The following is a 21904-nucleotide window of genomic DNA, read 5'->3' on the forward strand; positions in this document are numbered from 1 at the left end:
TGTTATGTCTATGCGGGAAATTCGCATACATTTCCAGGAGTGACACAGCTTATATGTATTGTCATCACTGCCTCATGCAATGGCCCCCTCCCCTTCACCATCGACTCTGCATCCTCAAGCCCCTGCTCATCCCCTCCGGCTTTCTCGCATCACCGAAGTCCCACACCACCAGAATCGCTTTCTGCACGCACCTGCGCCAACATTGCTTCCAAGTCTGGGAACTGAACACATCCGGGTTTTGCATCCACCATGGTACATCGCCATCCCCCTCGCTTTTGATATCGACGGCCGTCATTGTTTATTGGTTGCTTAATACTGATGTTGAGGAGGATGGAATGGACCAGTGGCTATTCTCTGTGCGGTGTTCCGTCGGCCTCTCACTTCTCGGTGCCTGCTTGGTGATTGTTTTCTTTGCGCATAACTCTCACTAACAGTCGCATTGGTATTCCCTTCCGTTGCCATGGCACTCAAGCTCACTGACTGATGCTGCCCCAGAAATCACATTTTGGCCATGTAATGCGACACGTATCTCATCGTCCCCTGAGGCCATTGGCCCACCACATCCCCCCCAGTTCATTGACCATCTGCCTTTTCAGTTATCAAACGTCGGGTGTTCAAGCAGCACATCCCGCACGGTCTGGTACCGTAGGTTGCAAATGCACCCTAAGTTGCATCGGCATCCTTACTACGGAGAACTTGCTTCTGTACCTCCGAGGCCTTGGCCTGCTCTTGTAGCTCCAAGGCCTGGGCCCGCATCGTCTTAACCTCCTTATACCGGCCCTGCGTGGAGTAGGTGGTCGCAAGGTTTCCTAAACTCCAGATGGTGTCGGGATATTCCTCGCCGAGCACCTGCTGCCGTAGGGCTAGGGCCTTGACCTCCATCGTCTCGGCCTCGCTATACCGGCCCTGTTCGTAGTAGGTAACCGCAAGGTTTGCTAAACTCTGGATCGTATCGGGATGTTCCTCGCCGAGCACCTGCTGCCGTAGGGCTAGGGCTTTGACCTCCATCGGCTCGGCCTCGCTATACCGGCCCTGTTCGTGGTAGGTAGACGCAAGGTTTGCTAAACTCCGGATCGTATCGGGATGTTCCTCGCCGAGCACCTGCTGCCGTAGGGCTAGGGCCTTGACCTCCATCGGCTCGGCCTCGCTATACCGGCCCTGTTTGTGGTAGGTAGACGCAAGGTTTGCTAAACTCCGGATCGTATCGGGATGTTCCTCGCCGAGCACCTGCTGCCGTAGGGCTAGGGCCTTGACCCCCATCGGCTCGGCCTCGCTATACCGGCCCTGTGCGTGGTAGGTAGACGCAAGGTTTGCTAAACTCCGGATCGTATCGGGATGTTCCTCGCCGAGTACCTGCTGCCGTAGGGCTAGGGCCTTAACCTCTATCGGCTCGGCCTTGCTATACCAGCCCTGTGCGTAGTAGGTAGCCGCAAGGTTTGCTAAACTCTCGATCGTATCGGGATGTTCCTCGCCGAGCACCTGCTGCCGTAGGGCTAGGGCCTTAACCTCTATCATCTCGGCCTCGCTATACCGGCCCTGTGCGGAGTAGGTAGACGCAAGGTCTGCTAAACTCTGGATCGTGTGGGGATGTTCCTCGCCGAGTACCTGCTGCCGTAGGGCTAGGGCCTTAACCTCTATCGGCTCGGCCTCGCTATACCAGCCCTGTGCGTGGTAGGTAGACGCAAGGTCTGCTAAACTCTGGATTGTGTCGGGATGTTCCTCGCCGAGCACCTGCTGCCGTAGGGCTAGGGCCTTGACGTCTATCGGCTCGGCCTTGCTATACCAGCCCTGTGCGTGGTAGGTAGCCGCAAGGTTTGCTAAACTCTGGATCGTATCGGGATGTTCCTCGCCGAGCACCTGCTGCCGTAGGGCTAGGGCCTTGACGTCCATCGGCTCGGCCTCGCTATACCGGCCCTGTGCGTGGTAGGTAGACGCAAGGTTTGCTAAACTCTGGATCGTGTCGGGATGTTCCTCACCGAGTACCTGCTGCCGTAGTTCGTACGCCCTCTCATCGACCGGCTGCTTATCTATCCACCTACCACAGTCGTAGAAATACCCCGAAACCTGGGTCAAAAGATCCGATACCTCTCTCCCCCTCTTACAGACCTCTGCCCACTTGCCCAATTCCACCGCATGGGTAACGTACTTCTCACATTTTCGCCACGTCTTAGGGTTCGAATCAGGAAAGAGGCTTGCCACAATCTGGAGCGCCACATTTGGGAAGTATGCCGCGTTTTCAGTGCTCCTCACACTGAGCCCGTATCGTGTAGCCTCTTGTACAAGTTTATGTATGTCGTACTGCTGCACAGTCCCATCTTTTCCCTCACGTACACTGAGAAATGAAAACTCTCTTAGCCGCGTGATAGATTCCATGAATAGGTCTTGGCTCTCATATGACCAAGGCTCCTGTCCCTCGTTGCCCAGAGTATCCACTGCCGCCATAAGCTCGATCGGGATGTTTTGGTTGTTGACGTACGCAATGACCTGGAGGATCCTATACGCCAGTTCGTCTTCCTCCCGGATGCGCTCGACGGATATGCTCCACGTCTCTAAAACACTGTTCGGAACATCAGGCCGTCGGTGCCGATCGAACTGCTCCGCTTTGAGGATCCGCCATCGCTCCTGTCCTTCTAATAGTCGAGATAGATACTGCCGTACTGGCATTGATCTTCGCCTCATAAATGCACCGGCCTGTGAAATGGCTAGTGGTAGCCACTGGAGCTCTTCAAGCAATTTTCTTGCGTCGCTGTCTTCTTCACTGCTTGCCTCGCCTTGACCGTTCTTCAAATTTCCAAGGAGACGGATCGCCTCGTCAGTACTCATACGGCCGACTTGGATACCACACTGCGCACCGACAAGGGTACCAACGATCTGTTCATCGCGGCTTGTCCACAGCACCTTTCCGCTAGCACCTTTTGGTACGTAGCTGGCTAGGCTTGAGAGTTTCTCCGCGGATTCCTCTCTCCGGCTAACACCGAAGACTGCTAGATCGTCGGCATTGTCGAGAACAAGCAGCCATCGTGGCTGGCTCTCAATACGGTCGCGCACTGCTGTGAGAAGCTTTTCACCGTCGAGATCGTCTGGGAGGCCTAGCTTGCCCGCGATAGCCTTGTAATCCTGAGTGAACGTCGCCTGGTTATCGGCATGGACCCAAAAGACGGAACACACAGGGTCCTTGCTTTGACTTTGGCGCCAGGCGAGTTCAAGCGCTACCTGGGTTTTCCTTCTATCGTTAGCTAGCCTATCTATGCGAGCGTAATAAACCTTACCCGGATCCGCCGAGACCCCAAAGGGCAGCGCTATGGGATTCAGTGGACTGAAAGAAGGGGTTGAGCTTGGCGATGATAGCGGTGCGGTCGACCATATCCTCGTTTCGGGGGAAGGGGATCACATAATAGGCTTAAGAAAAGAATGTTAGATACTAGGAATTTCCTGGGGTAGACAAGACGGACACTTCGCGATTTCCTTGGCTTCAAAATGATTGTGTACTATTCTCCACGTTAATCTCAGCTCGTATCTATCTATCCCGGGTTTCCTGGGCTATCATCCGTAGGGGGACTGTACCGAATTGCTGATGCTGATCACCATGGACCTCATAGTAAGAACTGGCCTCAATTTGCCGCATGCCCCCGGAGGTATTGTACTGACGATTGTTTTCACCGTACTGCTTGGCGGAACCCGGCTGCTCATCCAGAGTAGAGCCCGCCTGTGGTTGATTCGAATGGTATTTGCTGCTTGTCTTTAGGTCTTTAATCCACCGTCTCATCTCTCCACAAACCGCCAAAAGCCCAGGGTCGGCCGAACTGGCGAATTTGGTCATATCCATATGATTGCCGTGGATTCCGATCGGGATGTAGCCTGGCAGGATTGCCGAATCCTGTGGCACAACCTATTGCCTCGACGTTAGTATTCAGGGATGATCCTGGATTTGCTTTACCCACTAAACCAATACCCGGCAAAGGCATTTCTTCGTAGAAGCAAGTGATTTCAATCGGCGGCAAACTGTGTGCACTTCGTGCCTTGACCATTGTGTGAAAGCCGTCTTGAATTCGCGCAAGCACCTCTGAATCACGTTTGAGGACACCGACTATTTTGGAATTCGTCTTTTTGACGAGGCCGATGGAGCGGGACAAGGCCTCAGCCCATCTAGCAAGGCCAGATCCATGATGAGGTGTGCCGAGAAAGATAATACCGCAGGTGGAATGGAGGATATTACTGAGGTGTCGCTCTGGGCGTTGGTTGGATGCGAGCAAGGCCTATCTAGGATGTTAGAGCAGCTCACACAACCAAAGCGGGGTGCCGATCTTACATCCTCGCAGACCAATCCTCCTAAGCTATGACAGACAAATATGATCGGTCGTTCATTCTGTAGATATTAGTATGCTCTCGTATCTGCAGAACTGGATGTCCTACCGTGTCGTCGTTCTCTCGGTACGTTGACAGAGCTGTTAGCAGGTTCCCCGCGTGGTTGGCGATGCGACTCTGCGACACAACTCCTTTCCAGTCGGCAACATTTGCATCGTATCCAAATGTAAGGACGCGGGCTGTCGGAATTGCAGGTGGTAGGAGGGTTTTGGGCCAGGGGTCGGTCGCGTCACTAGCAGTCCACGTCGCATCGCGATCGCCGGTAAGACCGTGGATGAAGATGATGCTAAAGGGGAATGTTAGGGGATTCCGTTTCGGACCCAAGAAGGTACGTACTCGATTTCTCCATTATCTGGGGCGTATAATAGTTTGATACCGGTCGGGAAGGTTTTTGAATTATCCTGGTTTGCGGCTGGAACCCGTCGTCGCCAAAGAAACCCCATTCTGGCTATGCGCCAAAGGAGGCCAGGTACTTTTGTTGACGGGATCTAATTCAACGTCTTGCGTATTAGATCAAAGCGAAGATATTTAGATTGGAATAAAAAGACACTGGAATGGAAGATATCGCCATGGAGAAACCCCCCATTGCGATACCTTTAGTTAGAGTACCCCGTAGTCACTTGGCCATGCCTGAAGGGCGCTTTTTCGTTGCATATGATTCGCCTTGCTGCGCCTTGCACTTCAGCCCTAGAGGGGCTGAAGTAGCTGTGTCTATTTTTCACTACTCAAACATGGCCACATGAATGAAGAACAAAAAGATTGCCAAAAAAAAAGTCTTTAAATTAGGTGTGAAGCCCTGGAGATGTGAATAAATTTTAAGGTAAACTTCGACCGCCGTGGATGGGTGGACGGGCGGGTCGCAGATCGACGGGGGCCCAAAGTCGCAAGTGATGCCTGAGTGCTTTATTTTGGCCTGACAGAAAACCTACTCCTGGAGGCACTACAAGAATAGTCAACCGCTTATGCAGATCTTGGTTGTTCTTTTTAGATGTCTTTTTAAGTTTATATAAAGACGGTAATGTATAACCTTCCAAGGTTTGTTTACAGCCCTTAATAATGTATCCTGGTTCTGATAGCCATAGGTAGAGGAAAAATGAAGCTTTTCATGCCATATAAAATCAGACATCTCCACTTCATGGGGTGGTTTGAACTAGACTTTGTACGTAGTATGAAAAGCTTCATTTTCATAGCCAGGGAGACCGCCTAAAAACTAGAGATGCATAGATTTATATGGTCTCAAAAGCTTTCCATGGGTGATTTACGTTAGGCTATAACCGTGCTAAGCGCCTAACACACCCCCTTGGTGCGCCTTGGAAGATGACAGATTTTGACCAGATACTAGATCTAAAAATTAGATATATTTTATATGACCTGCCTATATAAAAGCTAGTTAGGTACCTCGTAGGCATCATTCAACTAAATAAAGAAGAGAAAGTGTACAAAGATGTAATATAAGTCTAGCTTATTTAATTTGATGATAATCTTCCGCATTAATTCTCGATAACATGGAAAACAGATAATAATTTTGAAAGGACGTTTGGCACAGTTATAGAGAGGCCTAGAAGTGGGCTAAACTAAGCTAGACTCCAAGCCAAAATAAAGCACCAAGCCATCGAGATGAGCGCTATGCTCCTTCGTGCGCGGAGTTGCCCCCCCCAATCGCCGCCGGTAATGCGTTCCTGGACTCCTTCGCCACCTACCGTCGTCGCCTAGGTCGACCGGTCTGTGCAGTTGACCTCGGTGTTATTGAAGATGTTGGTTATATCCACGAACGAGATGGCATGCAACAGAAGCTGGACACCAGCATCTGGGTGGGCATCAACGAGGGCCTCTTGCGTCGCACCCTGTGCTTTTCAATCTTGCAGCAACGAGCCGATGCGCCATCGACACTCTCCGCCACGCAGATAATCACGGGCATCCCCGTACCTCAGCCTGAGAATTCGCAGTTGTTGCAAGACGCTCGATTTTCTGGTCTCTTTACCACCACTGGGCGCACAGCGACCGGCAGTGGCGAGGGGAATAGCTCGGCTGGGTCTAAGGATATTCAGGCATTGTTGCTGCTGCTTCGATCGAAATCCCCGGATCATGCAGCGCAGCTTGCAGCGACTGTAGAGGTAGTCAATAAGTGCTTTGTGAGAGTCCTTCGACTTTCGGAGCCTATAGATACCGGACGGCCTCTCTCGGTTTACGGCATTGATTCTTTGGCTGCCGTGGAAGTCCGAAACTGGCTTCGAGTTGAACTTGGGGCTTTGGTAACTACATTGGATATTCTGAACGCTTCATCGTTGATTGCTCTGTGCGAGAAGGTTGTATCGAAAGTGGTCGCTTCATAGAGCCAAAGAGGAGGGGAGACAGGGGGTTCGTCAATACGTAGTCCTTTAAATATAGTCTTGTTTCTTCTCTGCTTCCTGATCATTCTACAACTGAATTGTCTCATAAATTCGCTCTTCAAGGAGGGTATTAGCATATTAGACCTTTCTCCCTTAGTAACAGCGTAGGACAAACACGAAAGTAAAATCTTGCCAGGTTTAATACGTAGGGTGGTATAAAGCGATATGTTCTTCCAAACATTCAAGGAACCTTCGTTGTTAAGCAAAAAAAGCGACTCCAAATTTTCCCAAGGAGAAGAAAGAGAAAAGAAAAAGAAAAACAGCGGGGGATAGCCGTGTACCTGGTGAGGTGGTCCGTAGGTCGGAAGTGTCAGACCCGGAGGATCCCTGCAAAAGGTGGAAGCCACCGATTTCCAGCGGAAACATGCAGTGTCAGCAGGCTGAGCGTGCAGGGAGAACAAAGAAATGACAAACCCCGGAGATTTACATAAATCGTCACATATAAGCGCATGGGGGACTTCTCTCATGGAGGAATTTCAATTAACATTCATCCCATCCGACCATGTCGCTTACCTCCCTCCGAAATCTGCGAACCCAATGGTTCCCACCCAAACCGACCTTCACTGAGAAAGAGCTACCCTCGCAGAACGGTCGGGTTTTCATCGTGACAGGTGGAAATGCCGGCGTCGGCCTTGAATTATGCAAGATCCTGTATGGCTCCGGTGCCACCGTCTACATGGTATCAAGATCAAAGGTAAGTTCTCCCCCAAACAAATCCAGAGTCATGACTAACATCGATTGGCTAACATTGTTCTCCAGGAACGTGCGGAAAGCGCGATTCAATTCATCGTGAAGGTTGAACCTGCACCGAAGTCACCCGGCAAGATCAAGTTCCTCCATCTTGACCTCAACGACTTGGAATCAGTCAAGGGGGCAGCGACTACCTTCGCCCAACAATAATCAAAACTCGATGTCCTCTGGAATAATGCGGGAACTGGAGCAAATATTGTTGAACCCGGCGCTAAAACAACCCAGGGATTTGAGGCTATGGTGGGGATGCACTGTATCGCGACTTTATTGTTCACTGAGCTCCTGCGACCGCAGCTACGGGCTGCTGCAGCAGCGCCCGAGACACCTCGTGGATCGGTGCGGGTAGTGTGGACATCCAGCTTTTTGGCAGAGGGAGCCTCGCCACCAAATGGGATTTATTTCGCCGTGCTGGATAAGGGAACCAAAGATCGCACTCGCAACTATGCTGTTTCAAAGGTGGGAACCTGGATGTTGGGCCGAGAGTTGGCACGACGATCCCAAGTCGACCAGGACAATATTGTGAGCATGGTGCAGAATCCAGGCAATCTCAATGCGGGTTCCTATGCAGGGACTCCGGCAACATGGCCCCTTGCTCCATGAGGCCAAGTTTGGGGCCTATACTGAGCTCTACACCGGTCTCTCATCCGAGATAACTCTTGAGAAGAATGGCGCATACATCATTCCCTGGGGAAGAATTCGACCGGATGAGGATTGTCCACGACGAGATATCATCAAGGCAATGACTTCCACCGAGGATGGGGGACTTGGATATCAAATACGATTTTGGGAGTGGTGTGAGGAGCAGTGGAAGCCCTTTGTGTAAATCCCAAATTTCACTACTACGTGTCTCAAGAGGTTGAGCATACTTGGGTGATGCTAGGTCTATTATAGCCCCAATGGCATGTATTCCGATCGCAATGAGACCCAGAGAGCAAGCTTTATCTCTTTATCAGTGCCCGACTGAATTTGTCTTTAACATGATCCTCTGGTCTTCTAATCATAATGTGACTCTCTTACCCTTTCCGGTTCACTGACGCTGAAAGAATCCACCTTCACATATACAAAAGGTAGAGGCATTATTACATCCTAGTGATCCACTCATCTACCGACCCGTGAATTCCATTTAATTCAAGGTATCCATGCATGCACCTTAATAATCAATGCATACCTCTATGGCTCCAGGCTACATGTAAATTCATGTCCGTTCATGGCCGATACGCTCTTCCGGAAGCAAGTTTGATTGGCCACGATACCCACGAAGTAGACTACAAGACTACAAACCTCAGATGGATATAGACATGGGCACTCAAATTTGGAAATTGAAAATCCTTGCGGTTTGTGGAGGATTGAAATCTTACTGATCTACAATACGATCTGCAAGGTGGCCCTAGTTTTAGGGCCCCGCTATAGGGCTGATATATTCTGTGTTGGCTTAAGCCTGATAGTTGTCCCAGGACGTGGGAAATCTAAGGATATATAAATTTATAACCCAACATAGCATGAACTTGGGTTATATGCGCGATGAGATGTGAAGAAAAGGTTAAAGAATGTTCAAATCGCATGTATATTCTATTCATTTCTATGCTGAGCCATCAATGTAGGTCAAAAATGAACACTGAAATCAAACTGCTCAAATCCGTCTAATCCATTTTCAATACGGTCTGCTTCTTGCTCGGAGAGGCCTTATACCCCTTCTCAATAGCATCATCCAAATCGACCACATTCATTGATAATTCAGGTCGCGGATGAATCAAATTCTGTTCAAAGAAACGGGTCAAGATTTGCATCTCTTCCGCAGTATCTTCAGTTGTAGCAAGACCAGAGTTACAGCCTACAAGCCCAATCTCCTTTCGATAAGCCTGGAAAATGTCTAAACTGAGCTTCGTAGATCCCCCTCCTCGTGGCGCCGCAATCCATGCATACCGACCTTTGACGGCCAAAGCCTGGATGGCAGCATTCATGATATCGAGGTTTCCGATAGTATCAATCACCACATTGACACCGATATTATTGGTAAGAGAGGAAATTTTGCTCTCAAACTCTGCGGGAATATCGCCTTTCAATATGATATCTGGATTGTCGTCTTTGTTTCGAGTTGCAGTCAAGATGCGCTTGCACCCTATTGCCCGAGCAATCTGAACAGCAGAAGACCCCACGGCCCCGCTGGCACCCAGAACAAGAACAACATCCTCTGGCTTTGTTCTTGCCCGTGTGAGGCATCGCAGAGCTGTCGTGAAAGGAACCCCAACTGTAGCAGCCTGAAGGAGGGAAATTGTGTCGGGCTTCTCGATAAGCATGTTCTCGGGGATGAGGCAGTATTGCGCATGTGGGCCGTCCATCTTGAACCCAAGTTCGGCACCACCAGTTCCATAGACGGTTTTCCCGATCCATTTGGAGCGCATAGCACCTGACTCATGCTTCAAGTCGATCACTGTGCCGGAGTAGTCACGACCAGGAATTCGGGGGAAGGTTGTCTTCGGGAATCCACCGATACTGTTGAATTTATCCGACGGATTAATGCAAGAGTATTGGACTTTAACAAGAGCGAGGCCAGTGGTGGGAGTTGGAATTGGACGATTGACAAGTGAAAGTGTTGGCAGAGAGGCCTCGAGATCTTTCGACAGCTGCAAAGCCTTCATCATTGCGTATGTGAGGAATTTAGTAAGACTATCCTCAATATTGGTAAAGGTGAGACAGGTAAGATGTATTTGTAACTAAACCACATTGAACAGATTAGGGCTCTTTATATTTCGAATCAGCTCGAGTGATATTTCTAGTGAGCCACTCGAAACTCCGTTCTCCGTTCTCCGTTCTCCGATCCGATCCGATCCCACCCCGTTCACGCCCCTAAACCGCATTTGTGCTGACTTACCCTGAAATTCTGGAATTGAACTGCGTTGAATTACAGAAGTGTTCGCCTCTCTGCCATCTAAAGTTCATCTTTCAAAAAAAAAATTATTCTATATTCATCCAGTCTCTAAACGGGTTACACCCTCAACAACCCAACCATCCCATTATCGCCTCTCTTTGTCGGATCTTGGCTGCGAACATGTCCGATGAACCAGTGGAATTTCACGAGAAATTTTTACATGAGCCTAATGGCAATGACCCTAATGCCGTGGATTCAAACTCCTACCCGGAAGATATTGCTCGTGCGATCACCAACCAGTCAGTCGAAATACCAATGAACTCGCTGCATGAGTATATATTCATTGGCGTGGTGTGTGCTGCTCAATTCATGACCCAAGCAGGCCTTGCCCTTGCTATAGTACCTCTTCACATCATTGGCGATGGCTTCCACGTCACCAATCCCGGGCAATTAAGCTGGTATGCTGCCGCATACAGCCTAACGGTCGGTACCTTCATTCTCATTGCAGGAAGGCTAGGGGATCTCTATGGACATAGACTCATGTTCATTGGTGGCTTTGCTTGGTTTGGCCTCTGGTCCATTCTTGGAGGGTTTTCCGTATGGTCAAACCAAATATTCTTCGACATTTGCCGTGCATTGCAAGGCATTGGGCCAGCCTTCTTGCTACCGAATGCGCTGGCTATACTGGGACGCACATACCCCCCTGGACCTCGAAAGGATATGGTCTTTAGTATCTTTGGCGCGACTGCACCCGGGGGATTTAATGTTGGGGGTGCGTTCTCGGCTCTCTTAGCCGAGCGTGCTTGGTGGCCATGGGGATATTGGATCATGGGAATCGTTTGCATTGCCTTTGCAGTATTTGGCATGCTGGTTATACCCAAATCACCATCTCCCAAATCATCAGATCAAACGCCATGGTGGGTCAAATGTGATCTACTTGGGGGTTCACTCGGTATCGCGGCGCTTATTCTCATTAATTTCGCATGGAATCAAGGACCAAGTGTCGGCTGGGCGACCGTCTATGTCTACGTTCTTTTGATCGTTGGATTCTTGTGTCTAGCACTATTCTTATGGATCGAGTTGCATGCAGCCTGTCCCTTACTACCCCGGGAGATTTTCTCTGAGGATGTTGCATGGGTACTAGGCTGTATAGCTGCCGGCTGGTCCAGCTTTGGAGTTGTGGTCTTTTATTTCTTCCAATTCATGGAAGTCATCAAAGGAGAGGCACCCCTGTTGGTGCTTGCGAAATTTGCACCCTCGGCCGTGTCTGGTGCAATCGCTGCAATTGCAACCGGGTTTATTTTAGCTCGGGTGCGCCCCAGTGTGATCATGTTGATCGCTATGCTTGCATTTACGGGTGGTCAAATCCTCTTAGCCACACTGCCTGTTCATCAAACATACTGGGCCCAGGCATTTGTCATTTCTATATTGACCCCGTGGGGCATGTAAGTATACTCTCCATTGCCCTATTTGATATGTCTCGATGAACTAATCTTCTATCAGGGACATGTCTTTTCCATCTGGGACGATTATCCTCAGCAATAACATGCCACGGGAGCATCAAGGTCTTGCTGCCTCACTCGTCAATACCATTGTGAACTATTCCATCTCGATTGGACTTGGGCTTGCTGGAACTGTTGAAAGTCAGGTTAACCGTGGCGGCACCGATACATTGAGAGGTTATCGGGGTGCAAGCTACATGGGTATTGGCCTCGCTGGTCTAGGGGTTGGTGTTGCGACCATGTTCGTCATTCGAAGCTTAACTCGGCGTGACAAGATGGACTCTACTACCACAGAAGATGGTTTATGAGATATTACCATGAAATTTGTATATAATTGTAGTTTTAGATATTGAATAATGTTTGCAGGTCAATGAATGGTGACTCGGGGTAAAGATCAAAGAGAGAAGCAACTTGCGGATCAAACATCGCCAAATCACCTTGTCCTCGTTGTCCTCGAAATGAGGCATCATTTTCTGGTCGCATTCCCTTGGCAAACCGAAGAAGGTTGGCTTGTTTATCCTTCTCCCCTTGACATGCACTAGTTAATAATAACAATGTGCTGAATGCTTCCTGGGTAAGATGGGTATTGAAATGCTGAATAACCGTCTCAAATGTTTCAATTGTTGGTTGGATATGTGAAAGTGTCTCTGTTGTCCCAATAGAGAGACAAACGCATACAAACTGAAAGAGTGCGTTTGTAACATTCCACCATGGGTGGAGTTGAGCCGACAACCGTCGGGCTGCGGGGAGGGCCGCGGTACCTGCCTGAACTATGAGCTTGGTTTGTTGTCTAGTGGGACCAAGACCAAAAATATGGAGACGACGATGAATGGCGAAACATAGCTCCGCTCTTGCAAGCAGCAGAAAGTCATGATCTACTGGTGTGGCCATCAACTCTTCCATTGCGTGCAATAGCTGGGCCTGGTTCGTAATTGGGTCCGAGTGAGTCGTTGCAGTCGAGATTTTGTTGGTAAGTTCCGATAATTGTAAAGTGAAATCACCCTGTTGCGGTCGGACATGGCGATGTACAGCAGAATCAAGATGTATTATACTCTTCCCATAATCATATGCAATCATAATGTGGAGGCTCTGCGCAACGGACGTGATACGTGCGCATAAATCAGAGTCGTCATGCATTGATGTATTCGTACCCTCTGTGGAAGAGGCTAGTCGTGCTGCATCATAATGTATTCCAGTGAGCTCGATCAAATGTAAAGTGGTGGCACTTTGCAGCCACGCTACATTGGGTCGACCAGTTGCGCGGGAGTAAATAGTCCTTAAAATCCAGGCCACGACTAGGTCCTGCAAGGGGCGACGGCTGATAACAGGATCATCAAGCAGATTCTTGGCATGAAGTACAATCTCCAACTCCTTTTCTTGCCCGAGTCGATTAGAGAATAGAGACCCTAATGCAATGACACCAGTAATCACTGCCTCGAAAGGATATCCCTCGAGTCGGCCCTGCCAGTGTCCCTGGGCCCTTTGAAAGATGGATTCCATTTTCATAAAGCCAAAGACTGGGTGAATGACGGATGTGAATACATCAATGCAGCTACTTGCTTGGTCCCAGGAAAGAAGCTGTGGAAGTCGAATTGAAAGTGAGCTCTCGGGTTCTTTTCGAATCCCAATATGATATCCGAATGAATGAAGGCGTGGAGGTTCAGACAGGTCAAGTCCTAACCCCAAAGATCTTGCCTGGGAAACGGATGAGACGTGGCTCAGAAATCTTCCTTTCTCCCGCTCTAGGAAGCTCGCCTGTTGTTCAATGGCTCCCGTTGAGACTGGGCCACCGGAGCGAGCGTGTTCAGGTGTTGGTGGTGGGTGCTCCACAGGCGTCATCTGCGGGACACTACGCGCAGCTCGAGCACTTCTTTGCGACTTTCCATATTCATATCGACAGGTATATTCATAACGGATGCAGGTCGAGCAAGGTAATCCGCCATCGCATTTTCGCTTCCGCTTTCGGCATTCGTCGCACGCACGTCGTGGACGCAGTCGCGTACCTTCGGGTTTGGAGCTAGGTTGGTGAGAACTCATTCTAAGTGAATCTATTATGTGGAGCTTAGCCAATCGCAATGCAAAACAATCTCGATCTAAAGTTATCCCGATCGCATCGCTGGGTTGGAAGGCGGCACGGAACGGAAGAGGACGGATTACGATCGGAGCTAAAAGCGTCACGGGCTTGACTCGGATTTATCCCGGAGTTAAGGTAGAGTAGGATTAAGCATAAAAAGGCAGACCCACAGTGAGATTCCCTTAACCTCGCTTCACTTGATCCCATCAGCCCTCTAATATCACGGATAGGATGTTCGTGTATGGAAACAGTGACTGAAGAGGAGCCATGTCTCGACTAGGAAATGACATTACGGGCTACAATGTTGTTATTATGGCTGTGGCTGGGTCAGTTTAGCCTTAACACGGATTTGAACTATGTATTATTTCAAAATGCTAAAAACTACATCGAAGAAGGCAGAGATATGTACAAGCGGTGAATCCTCAAAACCAAAAGGACCAAGTCCCAACCGGTCGCTATGCACTGCGATACTCAAAAATCGCTGCTGGCAAATGAACAATGGCGTTAGTAAACCGAACAAGGCATCGTGAAAATTTGAGGCGGGGAAATGAAAGAGGTCGTCCGATTGACTCGGTGTAATCGGTTTAACGGTCTTCTAGATGGGGCCGATTCCTTGAGGAATCGACAACCCAAGGCCGCCGTTATGTGCATTATTGAACAAATTGTGCTGCATGCGGAACATGGCACGGGTATTATGTATGTATGTGCAAATGCCGGGACGTGTCCAGCTGGATTCGCGGCACCCTTTGGCAGGTGCCTCATCGGAGCATAGCACCGAGCTCTTCGGGTTCTCTGCTTCTGGCTGAATCTGTCATGTCGACGGAGTGAAGTTCAAGGCCTCGGGTCGTCAGGACTATACTTCCAGCGTTTGTGATTCTCCGCGATCCACCACTGTGACACATGGGCAGCCTCGCTAAGCCACCTGGCGGCTTCGGGCCCGTATCGTGTCTGTACAACATCAAATAGGGTCACGACATCGAGGTCTTCTTCGGCAGCGAACTCGAGGGGATCGGCGACAACATTACTGAATCGCCACGGGGCATTCGGGATAAGCGGGACGACTAGACGGTACGGTTTCGAGGCTGCTCGCATGGAGACCCAGGTTCCTCCAGGGTTCATCGTAGAGAAATGCCACTCCTGCTTCTTATCCTGCTCAGGAATGAGTTGACGTAGCAACGACTGACCCTCGTATAAGGGAAGCAGGTCCTTCAATATGTGTGCTGACTGTTCGTTGATATTGGAGGTTTCGATTAGCATATCGAGGATGCTGGGAAGAATCTGAGTCGAGAGGACGGCGCCCCTGATTTCAACCGGGGGTAGCTTGGGGTGGGCGAAGAGGAGGGGAACATGGAAACTGGCTACGTGGGGGTCATGGTTGGCTGTGATACCACCGTCATTTGGAAGAGATAAACCACTATAATAGGTTAATAAAGGGGTTGATACGCTACAATAAATAGGGAGAACTTACTGGTCACCTGCCATGACAAGTAGGGTCTCATCGGCGACTCCAGCCTCGGCGAGGATCTCAAGGATGGTAGCCAACCAGTCATCCTGATACTTCAGGGTATTTAGGTACCGGTTCAAATTCTCGTTCCATCCAGCGCGATTCCCGAAGTAATCCTCGTAGTCGCCAGGCTTGAACCAAGGAGTATGGGTATTGTGGGTTAGATGACCAATAAAGAGGCGAGTGTTATTCTTCTTGGCCTCGGCAAACGCATCCCGCATATAGTTCTTCAGTGTGTGGTCCGGGTGACCATATTTCTGCTCATCCTCTGGCTCCTCCGGGATATATATGGCACCGGCTTCGTTGATTGATTCTTTTGTCGTTATATCTTTGAATCCTAGGGTAGGAGTAAGGTCCTCCTGGTGGTCCCAGGTGCCATAGTGGGATTGCATCCACTTGGAATACCACGGCCAGGAGGTCCAATCCTTAGTGTCACTAGTGATGTTGGATTGCTGAGTCAAGGCATCAAATATGTGCGGCAGGCAAGGCTGGTAAATATCGTGGAAGTATTCAAGATTGTCTTGAACGGCCATAGGGCTCACACCGCACATAGTGCCTGTAATACTCTTCATGGTGTATGTACCAGATGTGTACGCATTTTTCGCGCTAAGACCGCCATATGGCTTTGGACGATCCTTGTTCTCCTTGAACCCAGTCTCAAACCCAGTGAATCTTTCGGCGATAGGGGTGAGATTGGCGAGTTTATCCATAACCTCGTCGGGGATCTTCCCGTCCCAGGACTTTCTTATGTGCTCCATGATGTAAGAGTCGGAACGGAAGGGAAACACGTCCTGCCGATTGCTCTCTAATTTGATAAGAATAACATGCTTGATCTTGACATCTCCGCTGTGGAGCACGTCGCGGATTGGCTCCAAAATGTCGTTCTGCAGGTTGGGAATGTGCAAAGGATCTTTCATCGGGTTGTAGTGTTCATACACATAGTCTTTAGGGTCGGTAGTGTTGAAGTGATTTATGTGGAAGGGAGACCAATCCGGCCAGGCAGTTGCCGCATCACCCGTATGTAACCAATCGAATGTCGGGAAGGAGTCTAGAGCAGTTTTGCCCTCTAGCCAGCTGTAATCGCCTGGCAACGATGCAACAGTTCGCTGAGAAGATCCAAACCTGAGGCCACCAAATGGCGCGAGAGGCAAGGATGCGGAGAGGAAACTGTAAGCCATGTCGTGCGGACGAACGACACGGAGCAAAAGTAGAATTGCGCTGCACGATACGACGATAACGGGCTTCAGCAATGCCCGACTCTTCTGTACAGGCGGGTCTTGAGGAGCATCCAGCAGCGATACAGAGTCGCTGTTATCATCGCCCACTTCGTAGTCGTCGATTGCGATTTGCTCATAGATATCTGGGTGTGGCAGAGCTTGCTTATTGGGGCGGAAGTAGCGGTATGTGGCGGACAAGACTGCACCCCAGACCCTCAGGAAAGCTGCGGTGACCCAGGATAGATACGGTGTTGCGTAGAATCCGCCGACCAAAATCGACGTTTCGAGAAGGATAGCGATGGAGAGGGCCGAGAGGACAGTCGCGGCGGAGGGCTTCTCCTTGCGGAAGCCACTCGACATGTGCCAATGGATCTCCGAGCCCATGTGGATGTAAAAGGAGATGTTGGCGGAAATCATCGACGAGACACCTAGACTGAGAGATAATTAGCAATTCGTCATTCGTCCGTGAATGAGATAAACGGCTGCCTACCTGAATAACGTGATAAACACGGCCGCTAGATCCCGAGTTGTTCGCCATTCATATGATCGGGCCAGGCTGCGCGCGCCCAGAATGAGCAGGATATCCAGGAAAAAAAGGTGGGGCCCCAGACGACCAGGGATAACACCGTCAGCGCATTGATATGGACGTAGATATGGAAGGCTTTGGAGAGCAAGAGGGATATGAAAATGACCGAAAATAAATAGGCGCGGGAGGCTGCCCAACCACGGTCCAAATGCGCCTGGGGGGATCTGGCGACTTTGACGGCGAAGATGGCTGCAGATTCAAGCTTCCCGCGCAGCCGCTGGGAAAGACCGCCTTGCAGCTGCCAGGCAGGTTTCATGATATATACCAAAAAAAAAGAGGTGGAATGTGTCAAATCATGCAAGAATGTTGCACCTAAACTGACTGAGGGACAGACTTCTCCCAGCCATGGATGTAATGAAAGAAGTGGAAGAGAGCTGAAGGATCCGATAAGGATTTGGGGAGGACAGAAATAAGGAGAGCTTTGAAAGAATAATCATGGAACATGCGAAGGTCCACGCAGGGTCCACGGTCCACACGTGCCCAAAGATCCGTTATGTGTGCAAGTAATATCCCAGAGGTCTTGGGGAGGCAAAGATCCGCAATCCCTCCAGGGCTATCGTCATAGGGCAGAATCTCCCTAATCTGAGATATTCCCGCCCCCGCCAAGACTCCTAAAATAGCAGGTGAGCACACGAGGGAAATGTCTGGCCCCAGGGCATTGTAATTTTTCTGGATATCAGCAGTGAAGATTGAAATATGGAAGCCTCCCAATCGTGTCTATAGTACAATAATATGCATACCAACCCTTGAAACTGCCGAAGTAACACCTTTCAACCCCTCGAGGCGTTTGTGGAGGCGGCCTTGGCAAAGCCGCAAAACGACACGACACGTACCCCCTGAGCTCCACATTTACATAAGTTCCCCATTGGACCGCAGTTTCGTAATCTCATGTAAGCAGGCACAATTTAGTTATGTTATCTATGCAACTTTGATGCTAGAGTTTCCAAGATTGTCCCCTATTATTGTAACATTGAATTTAGTAGTACACAATTCGTCATCGGTAAAGACTCCATAACGTCGACCTTTGACTTCCCAAACCTTACAACTACATCCAATGTGCTACATATGTATATCTTGAAACCACATCATTCTTCTCCCAGGTCTGGTTCTACAATGAAAGATTAACTACACAGGTGTGTCCTTACCAAAATGGAAGGGGTCAATCCAAAGTTCGAAAAATCCAAAATGTCGGATTCAAAATCCGCAATCAAAAGTTTCCGCGAATTCACCGCGTGAAAGCCGATTATCCAAATTCTTCAATGTCTCTATGAATCCACTAGCTCAGTAGGAGTTTGACCTAGATACCCCTCACTTGGATGGGCTTCATAAGAGGAAACCATAGCAAAACACAAGAAGTACAATGAAGTGAGAGCAGGTAAAATCATTATACAAGGCCCTAGGAATATATAGTTTGACGTTGGGATATCAAGGGTTCTGGCCACAATGGGTAAAATCGAACATAGTAAAAGCGTAGGGGCTGGTGTGGGGTGTAGACTATTTACAGAGACAGGAATTGGAAGAGCCAGGGATGATTGTATTAACATTTGTCCAGATTGACTGTCGTTTTATATACAAAGAACGTCCAATGAAAGTATCGTGTAGAAGTATATATCAAAATTGATTGAGGTCCGAACATATATATTTATAACTAAGACGAATGTAGATACTAGAAGATACAACACTAATTAACGAGACAGTCATTGACTGGAATCCAAAGTATACTGCTGCCATGGGGGGCTATATCACCGGCCTAGGTAGAAGATATAGCCATCGGACATCCGCCGAGAACCCCACCGTGCACCCCGCATAGTGACACAATCACCGGCTACATACATCAACTTGAACAACGTACAGAGTACATCTATCCTTGTTTCTAAATAGTCAGCCAAAATGCCAGTTTATCACATCGGTGAGTTGAATGCAGCCGAGTTTCATAAAGACACAGATGGAACCTCGACCACTAATCAACCTCCTAGTCCTCTTCCGCCTTAAGCCTGGCGTTACCCCGGCCCAGATCGCCACCTGGAAGGAGACATGCCATGGAATGGTGGGAAAGATTCCTGGTAAGTGAAATGGTGAAGTTCAGATTGAGACAGTTTCTCATGGAAACCTTGCAATAGGACTGCTGTCGCTAAAGAGTGGCCCCCCACTGCCGATTTCGATTCCCCGTGCCCAGGGCTTTGACATGGGACTTGTTGCTGTTTTGGAGACGGCTGAGCACATCGCTACCTATGCAGTGCACCCTGCGCATTTGGAGTAAGTTTTCTTCGTCAGGGCAGTAGTGAGGACTGGGCTGATTGCTGACAACTTGAAGGGTGCATAAGATGCGCGAGGAGCTGTGTGATGATACTTTGGCCTATGATCTAGAGTTCTAGGTGTCTGATATATCTAGTGATATAAACAAGTATAATCTTAAGGTACTACGATGATAAGAAGAATTGTGAGAACAGTTCGTTCAAAAGTCTCATTTGTACATATCAAACCCCAGGCCCTGGTTAATCGTAGCCACCGAGGCCTGCCTAGCCAACCCGTAGATGCTCGTAATGAAATGACATAACGCCGAGAGAAGGTTCACCTCTATGAAATAATCGGAAAACAGAGGCAGGTCGGATCTCCAATCCGCAATACTTTTTGAATCCCGCCGATTGACCGAATCGAAGAACAAGAATTAAAGATAAGACATTTCAATCCGCCGAAACTGGATACCTTATTCCTTGGCGTCCACCTTCTTGGCGGGGTGGTCACCACCGTTGGTGCCCTCGTCCTCGCGGGAGCGCTTCTGGGTGCTCTGCACGACAGGGACGCCACTAAAATGAAAGTCAGCACTTGTACCCTCACTGCGAAATCATATTAGTTTAACTCACCGAGCGTCCTTCTGGGCCTCACGGGGGGCCTGGAAGCCATTCTGCTGGTCCTCAGTGCGGCGTTCGCGCCAGTCACGGCCATCACGGTCGTTGCGGTCACGACCATCGCGACCACCACGGCCACGGCCACCACCACGGCCACGACCACCGCGACCACCACGACCGCCACGTCCACCACGGCCACCGCGGCCACCGCTGTTGCGAGCGTTGGAGGGGTAGACGTTGCCGTTCTTGATTTCCTCGACCTTCTCGTCGCAGTAGTCCTTCTTGCTCTTGAAAATCAGATCAGTGCCCTTCCACTGGGGCTTCTTCTCCAGAGCAAGGAAAGCCTTCTGCTTCTCCTCAGACTCAAACTCAACAAAGACGCTGCCCTTGAAAGTCTTGTCGTTGTGAGTGCGGCGCAGGCGGATGGCGTTGGTGGGACCGTAGGGGGCGAAAAGAGCCTCGATATCGAGCTGTGTAGTGGGCTCTTCCTCACCGAAGCCGAAGCCCTTGACGTAGATGGAGCGCGCCATGGAGGCATCCTCGAAGACCTTGATGGCCTTGGCATCGTGCTCGTTCACGGACTCCGGGAGAGGGACCTTGCGCTTGACGGCGGTGTCGTTGTCAGTCAGTTCGACGTTCTCGGCGGTCTTGAGGGCCTCGACGATTGCTTCGAAGGGTTGGAAGCGGCGCATGCGCTTGAAAGAGTGGAGGAGCTCAAGGGGAACGGCGTTGTTGGCGCTGCCGCCAACCTTGGAGAGCAGGAACTTGTCCATGGGGAGGTTAGAATCGGAGAAATAGAATTCGACCTATGGTGTGCGCGTTAGGTGAGATCTAGTGAGCGGACTATTCCAGTGGTCATACCTGCTTGCGGATCTGCACAGGGTCGTCGGTCTCCTCCTGGGTGGAAGGATCGAACTTGGCGTTGTTCTGGCGAGGGCCACGGCCGCCGCGGCCATCGCGCTGGAAGCTGCGGGTCTCGCGCTTCTCAGTCTGGGACTCTGTGGTCTTCTCCTCGGCCTTCTCAGACTTCTCTCCGAGCTTAGCAGCTTCGGCGACAATACGGGCCTCTTCGGCGTCCTGGGCGGGCTGCTCGGTGGCGCCTTCCTCCTTCAGCTCAGCGAGGACATTCTGAACATCCTTCTCAGCCTCAGTGTTGACAACAGGGGTCTTTTGTTCTTCGGCCATTGTTGCGAATTGTGTGTGGAGACTACTTCAGATGTTAAAAAAAAAGATGATAAGCAGGGAAGATTCGACGCGACGGAGGTGAGTCAGAGAAAGCAGAAAGTGAACAATGGATCGGAGGGGATTTATAGACAATATGGGGAGATATGGTGACAATACCTTTGTAGATTGATCAATGCGCTATTCAGAATACTATTGCGCTTGTGATAATCTCGCAGCGGGGAGAATCTGGGAATTTTTTTGAGCTCCATTGGCGCCTGAGGCAGATACTAGTCCGCGATTGGTTAGCGCGGATTCAAACCATTCCCTTTTGGGTAATTCGACGTTTGCTATACATTTTCTTCTATAGTCTGCATTGTATTCAAACAATTATAATAACAATAGATGAATATAAATATGTATAGAAATGCTTCAGATGGATGTATTCGGTTTGACCCGTAGTACTCTATATTTTCGTCAATATCGTCAAGTGCAAGGACCTGGCGCACATCGCGCCTTCCCTCAGGTCGTGACCAGATGATTTCTAAGGTTATCAATATGCTGACTTGATTCCCTCCAGGACTTCCTTGACTGAGGACTCTCATACTCATCTTGTCACAGAGGATTCACTCTTATC

General features: G+C 49.7%; 10 protein-coding genes across 10 annotated transcripts; 4 read left to right on the top strand and 6 right to left on the bottom strand.

Moving 5' to 3' along the window:
* Positions 1-94: 94 nt before the first annotated feature.
* N7487_002325 (uncharacterized protein) lies at positions 95-295 on the bottom strand (the record flags this gene model as incomplete). The annotated part of the gene is made up of 1 exon (XM_056870072.1): positions 95-295. The coding sequence occupies one exon, from the start codon at positions 293-295 to the stop codon at positions 95-97; it is 201 nt and encodes a 66-aa protein (XP_056734856.1).
* A 368-nt stretch (positions 296-663) lies between these two features.
* Positions 664-4808, bottom strand: N7487_002326 (alpha/beta hydrolase; the record flags this gene model as incomplete). Its single annotated transcript, XM_056870073.1, has 8 exons — positions 664-3223; positions 3270-3399; positions 3453-3488; positions 3565-3889; positions 3942-4256; positions 4310-4366; positions 4414-4651; positions 4702-4808. 8 exons carry the CDS (start codon positions 4806-4808, stop codon positions 664-666), a joined length of 3768 nt encoding a protein of 1255 aa, XP_056734857.1.
* A 1174-nt stretch (positions 4809-5982) lies between these two features.
* Positions 5983-6698, top strand: N7487_002327 (acyl carrier protein; the record flags this gene model as incomplete). Its single annotated transcript, XM_056870074.1, has 2 exons — positions 5983-6001; positions 6097-6698. The coding sequence occupies 2 exons, from the start codon at positions 5983-5985 to the stop codon at positions 6696-6698; spliced, it is 621 nt and encodes a 206-aa protein (XP_056734858.1).
* Positions 6699-7257: 559 nt separating this feature from the next.
* N7487_002328 (uncharacterized protein) lies at positions 7258-8328 on the top strand (the record flags this gene model as incomplete). The annotated part of the gene is made up of 4 exons (XM_056870075.1): positions 7258-7449; positions 7515-7619; positions 7731-8024; positions 8074-8328. The coding sequence occupies 4 exons, from the start codon at positions 7258-7260 to the stop codon at positions 8326-8328; spliced, it is 846 nt and encodes a 281-aa protein (XP_056734859.1).
* Positions 8329-9145: 817 nt separating this feature from the next.
* N7487_002329 (quinone oxidoreductase family protein) lies at positions 9146-10147 on the bottom strand (the record flags this gene model as incomplete). The annotated part of the gene is made up of 1 exon (XM_056870076.1): positions 9146-10147. One exon carries the CDS (start codon positions 10145-10147, stop codon positions 9146-9148), a length of 1002 nt encoding a protein of 333 aa, XP_056734860.1.
* A 407-nt stretch (positions 10148-10554) lies between these two features.
* N7487_002330 (MFS transporter) lies at positions 10555-12184 on the top strand (the record flags this gene model as incomplete). The annotated part of the gene is made up of 2 exons (XM_056870077.1): positions 10555-11819; positions 11878-12184. 2 exons carry the CDS (start codon positions 10555-10557, stop codon positions 12182-12184), a joined length of 1572 nt encoding a protein of 523 aa, XP_056734861.1.
* A 34-nt stretch (positions 12185-12218) lies between these two features.
* On the bottom strand, positions 12219-13913 carry N7487_002331 (Zn(II)2Cys6 transcription factor; the record flags this gene model as incomplete). The annotated part of the gene is made up of 1 exon (XM_056870078.1): positions 12219-13913. The coding sequence occupies one exon, from the start codon at positions 13911-13913 to the stop codon at positions 12219-12221; it is 1695 nt and encodes a 564-aa protein (XP_056734862.1).
* Positions 13914-14781: 868 nt separating this feature from the next.
* N7487_002332 (uncharacterized protein) lies at positions 14782-17513 on the bottom strand (the record flags this gene model as incomplete). The annotated part of the gene is made up of 4 exons (XM_056870079.1): positions 14782-15364; positions 15419-17104; positions 17162-17227; positions 17296-17513. The coding sequence occupies 4 exons, from the start codon at positions 17511-17513 to the stop codon at positions 14782-14784; spliced, it is 2553 nt and encodes an 850-aa protein (XP_056734863.1).
* Positions 17514-19141: 1628 nt separating this feature from the next.
* N7487_002333 (Dabb family protein) lies at positions 19142-19648 on the top strand. The gene is made up of 4 exons (XM_056870080.1): positions 19142-19166; positions 19234-19320; positions 19378-19513; positions 19572-19648. Exons 1-4 carry the CDS (start codon positions 19148-19150, stop codon positions 19630-19632), a joined length of 303 nt encoding a protein of 100 aa, XP_056734864.1. The 5' UTR covers positions 19142-19147; the 3' UTR covers positions 19633-19648.
* A 316-nt stretch (positions 19649-19964) lies between these two features.
* Positions 19965-21291, bottom strand: N7487_002334 (tRNA maturation protein LHP1; the record flags this gene model as incomplete). The annotated part of the gene is made up of 3 exons (XM_056870081.1): positions 19965-20064; positions 20122-20912; positions 20968-21291. 3 exons carry the CDS (start codon positions 21289-21291, stop codon positions 19965-19967), a joined length of 1215 nt encoding a protein of 404 aa, XP_056734865.1.
* Between the last annotated feature and the right edge of the window lie 613 nt (positions 21292-21904).

This window comes from Penicillium crustosum (genome assembly GCF_028827405.1).
Source record: "Penicillium crustosum strain IBT 35664 chromosome Unknown utg000001l_segment0_segment0, whole genome shotgun sequence".
Taxonomy (NCBI): Eukaryota; Fungi; Ascomycota; class Eurotiomycetes; order Eurotiales; family Aspergillaceae; genus Penicillium; species Penicillium crustosum.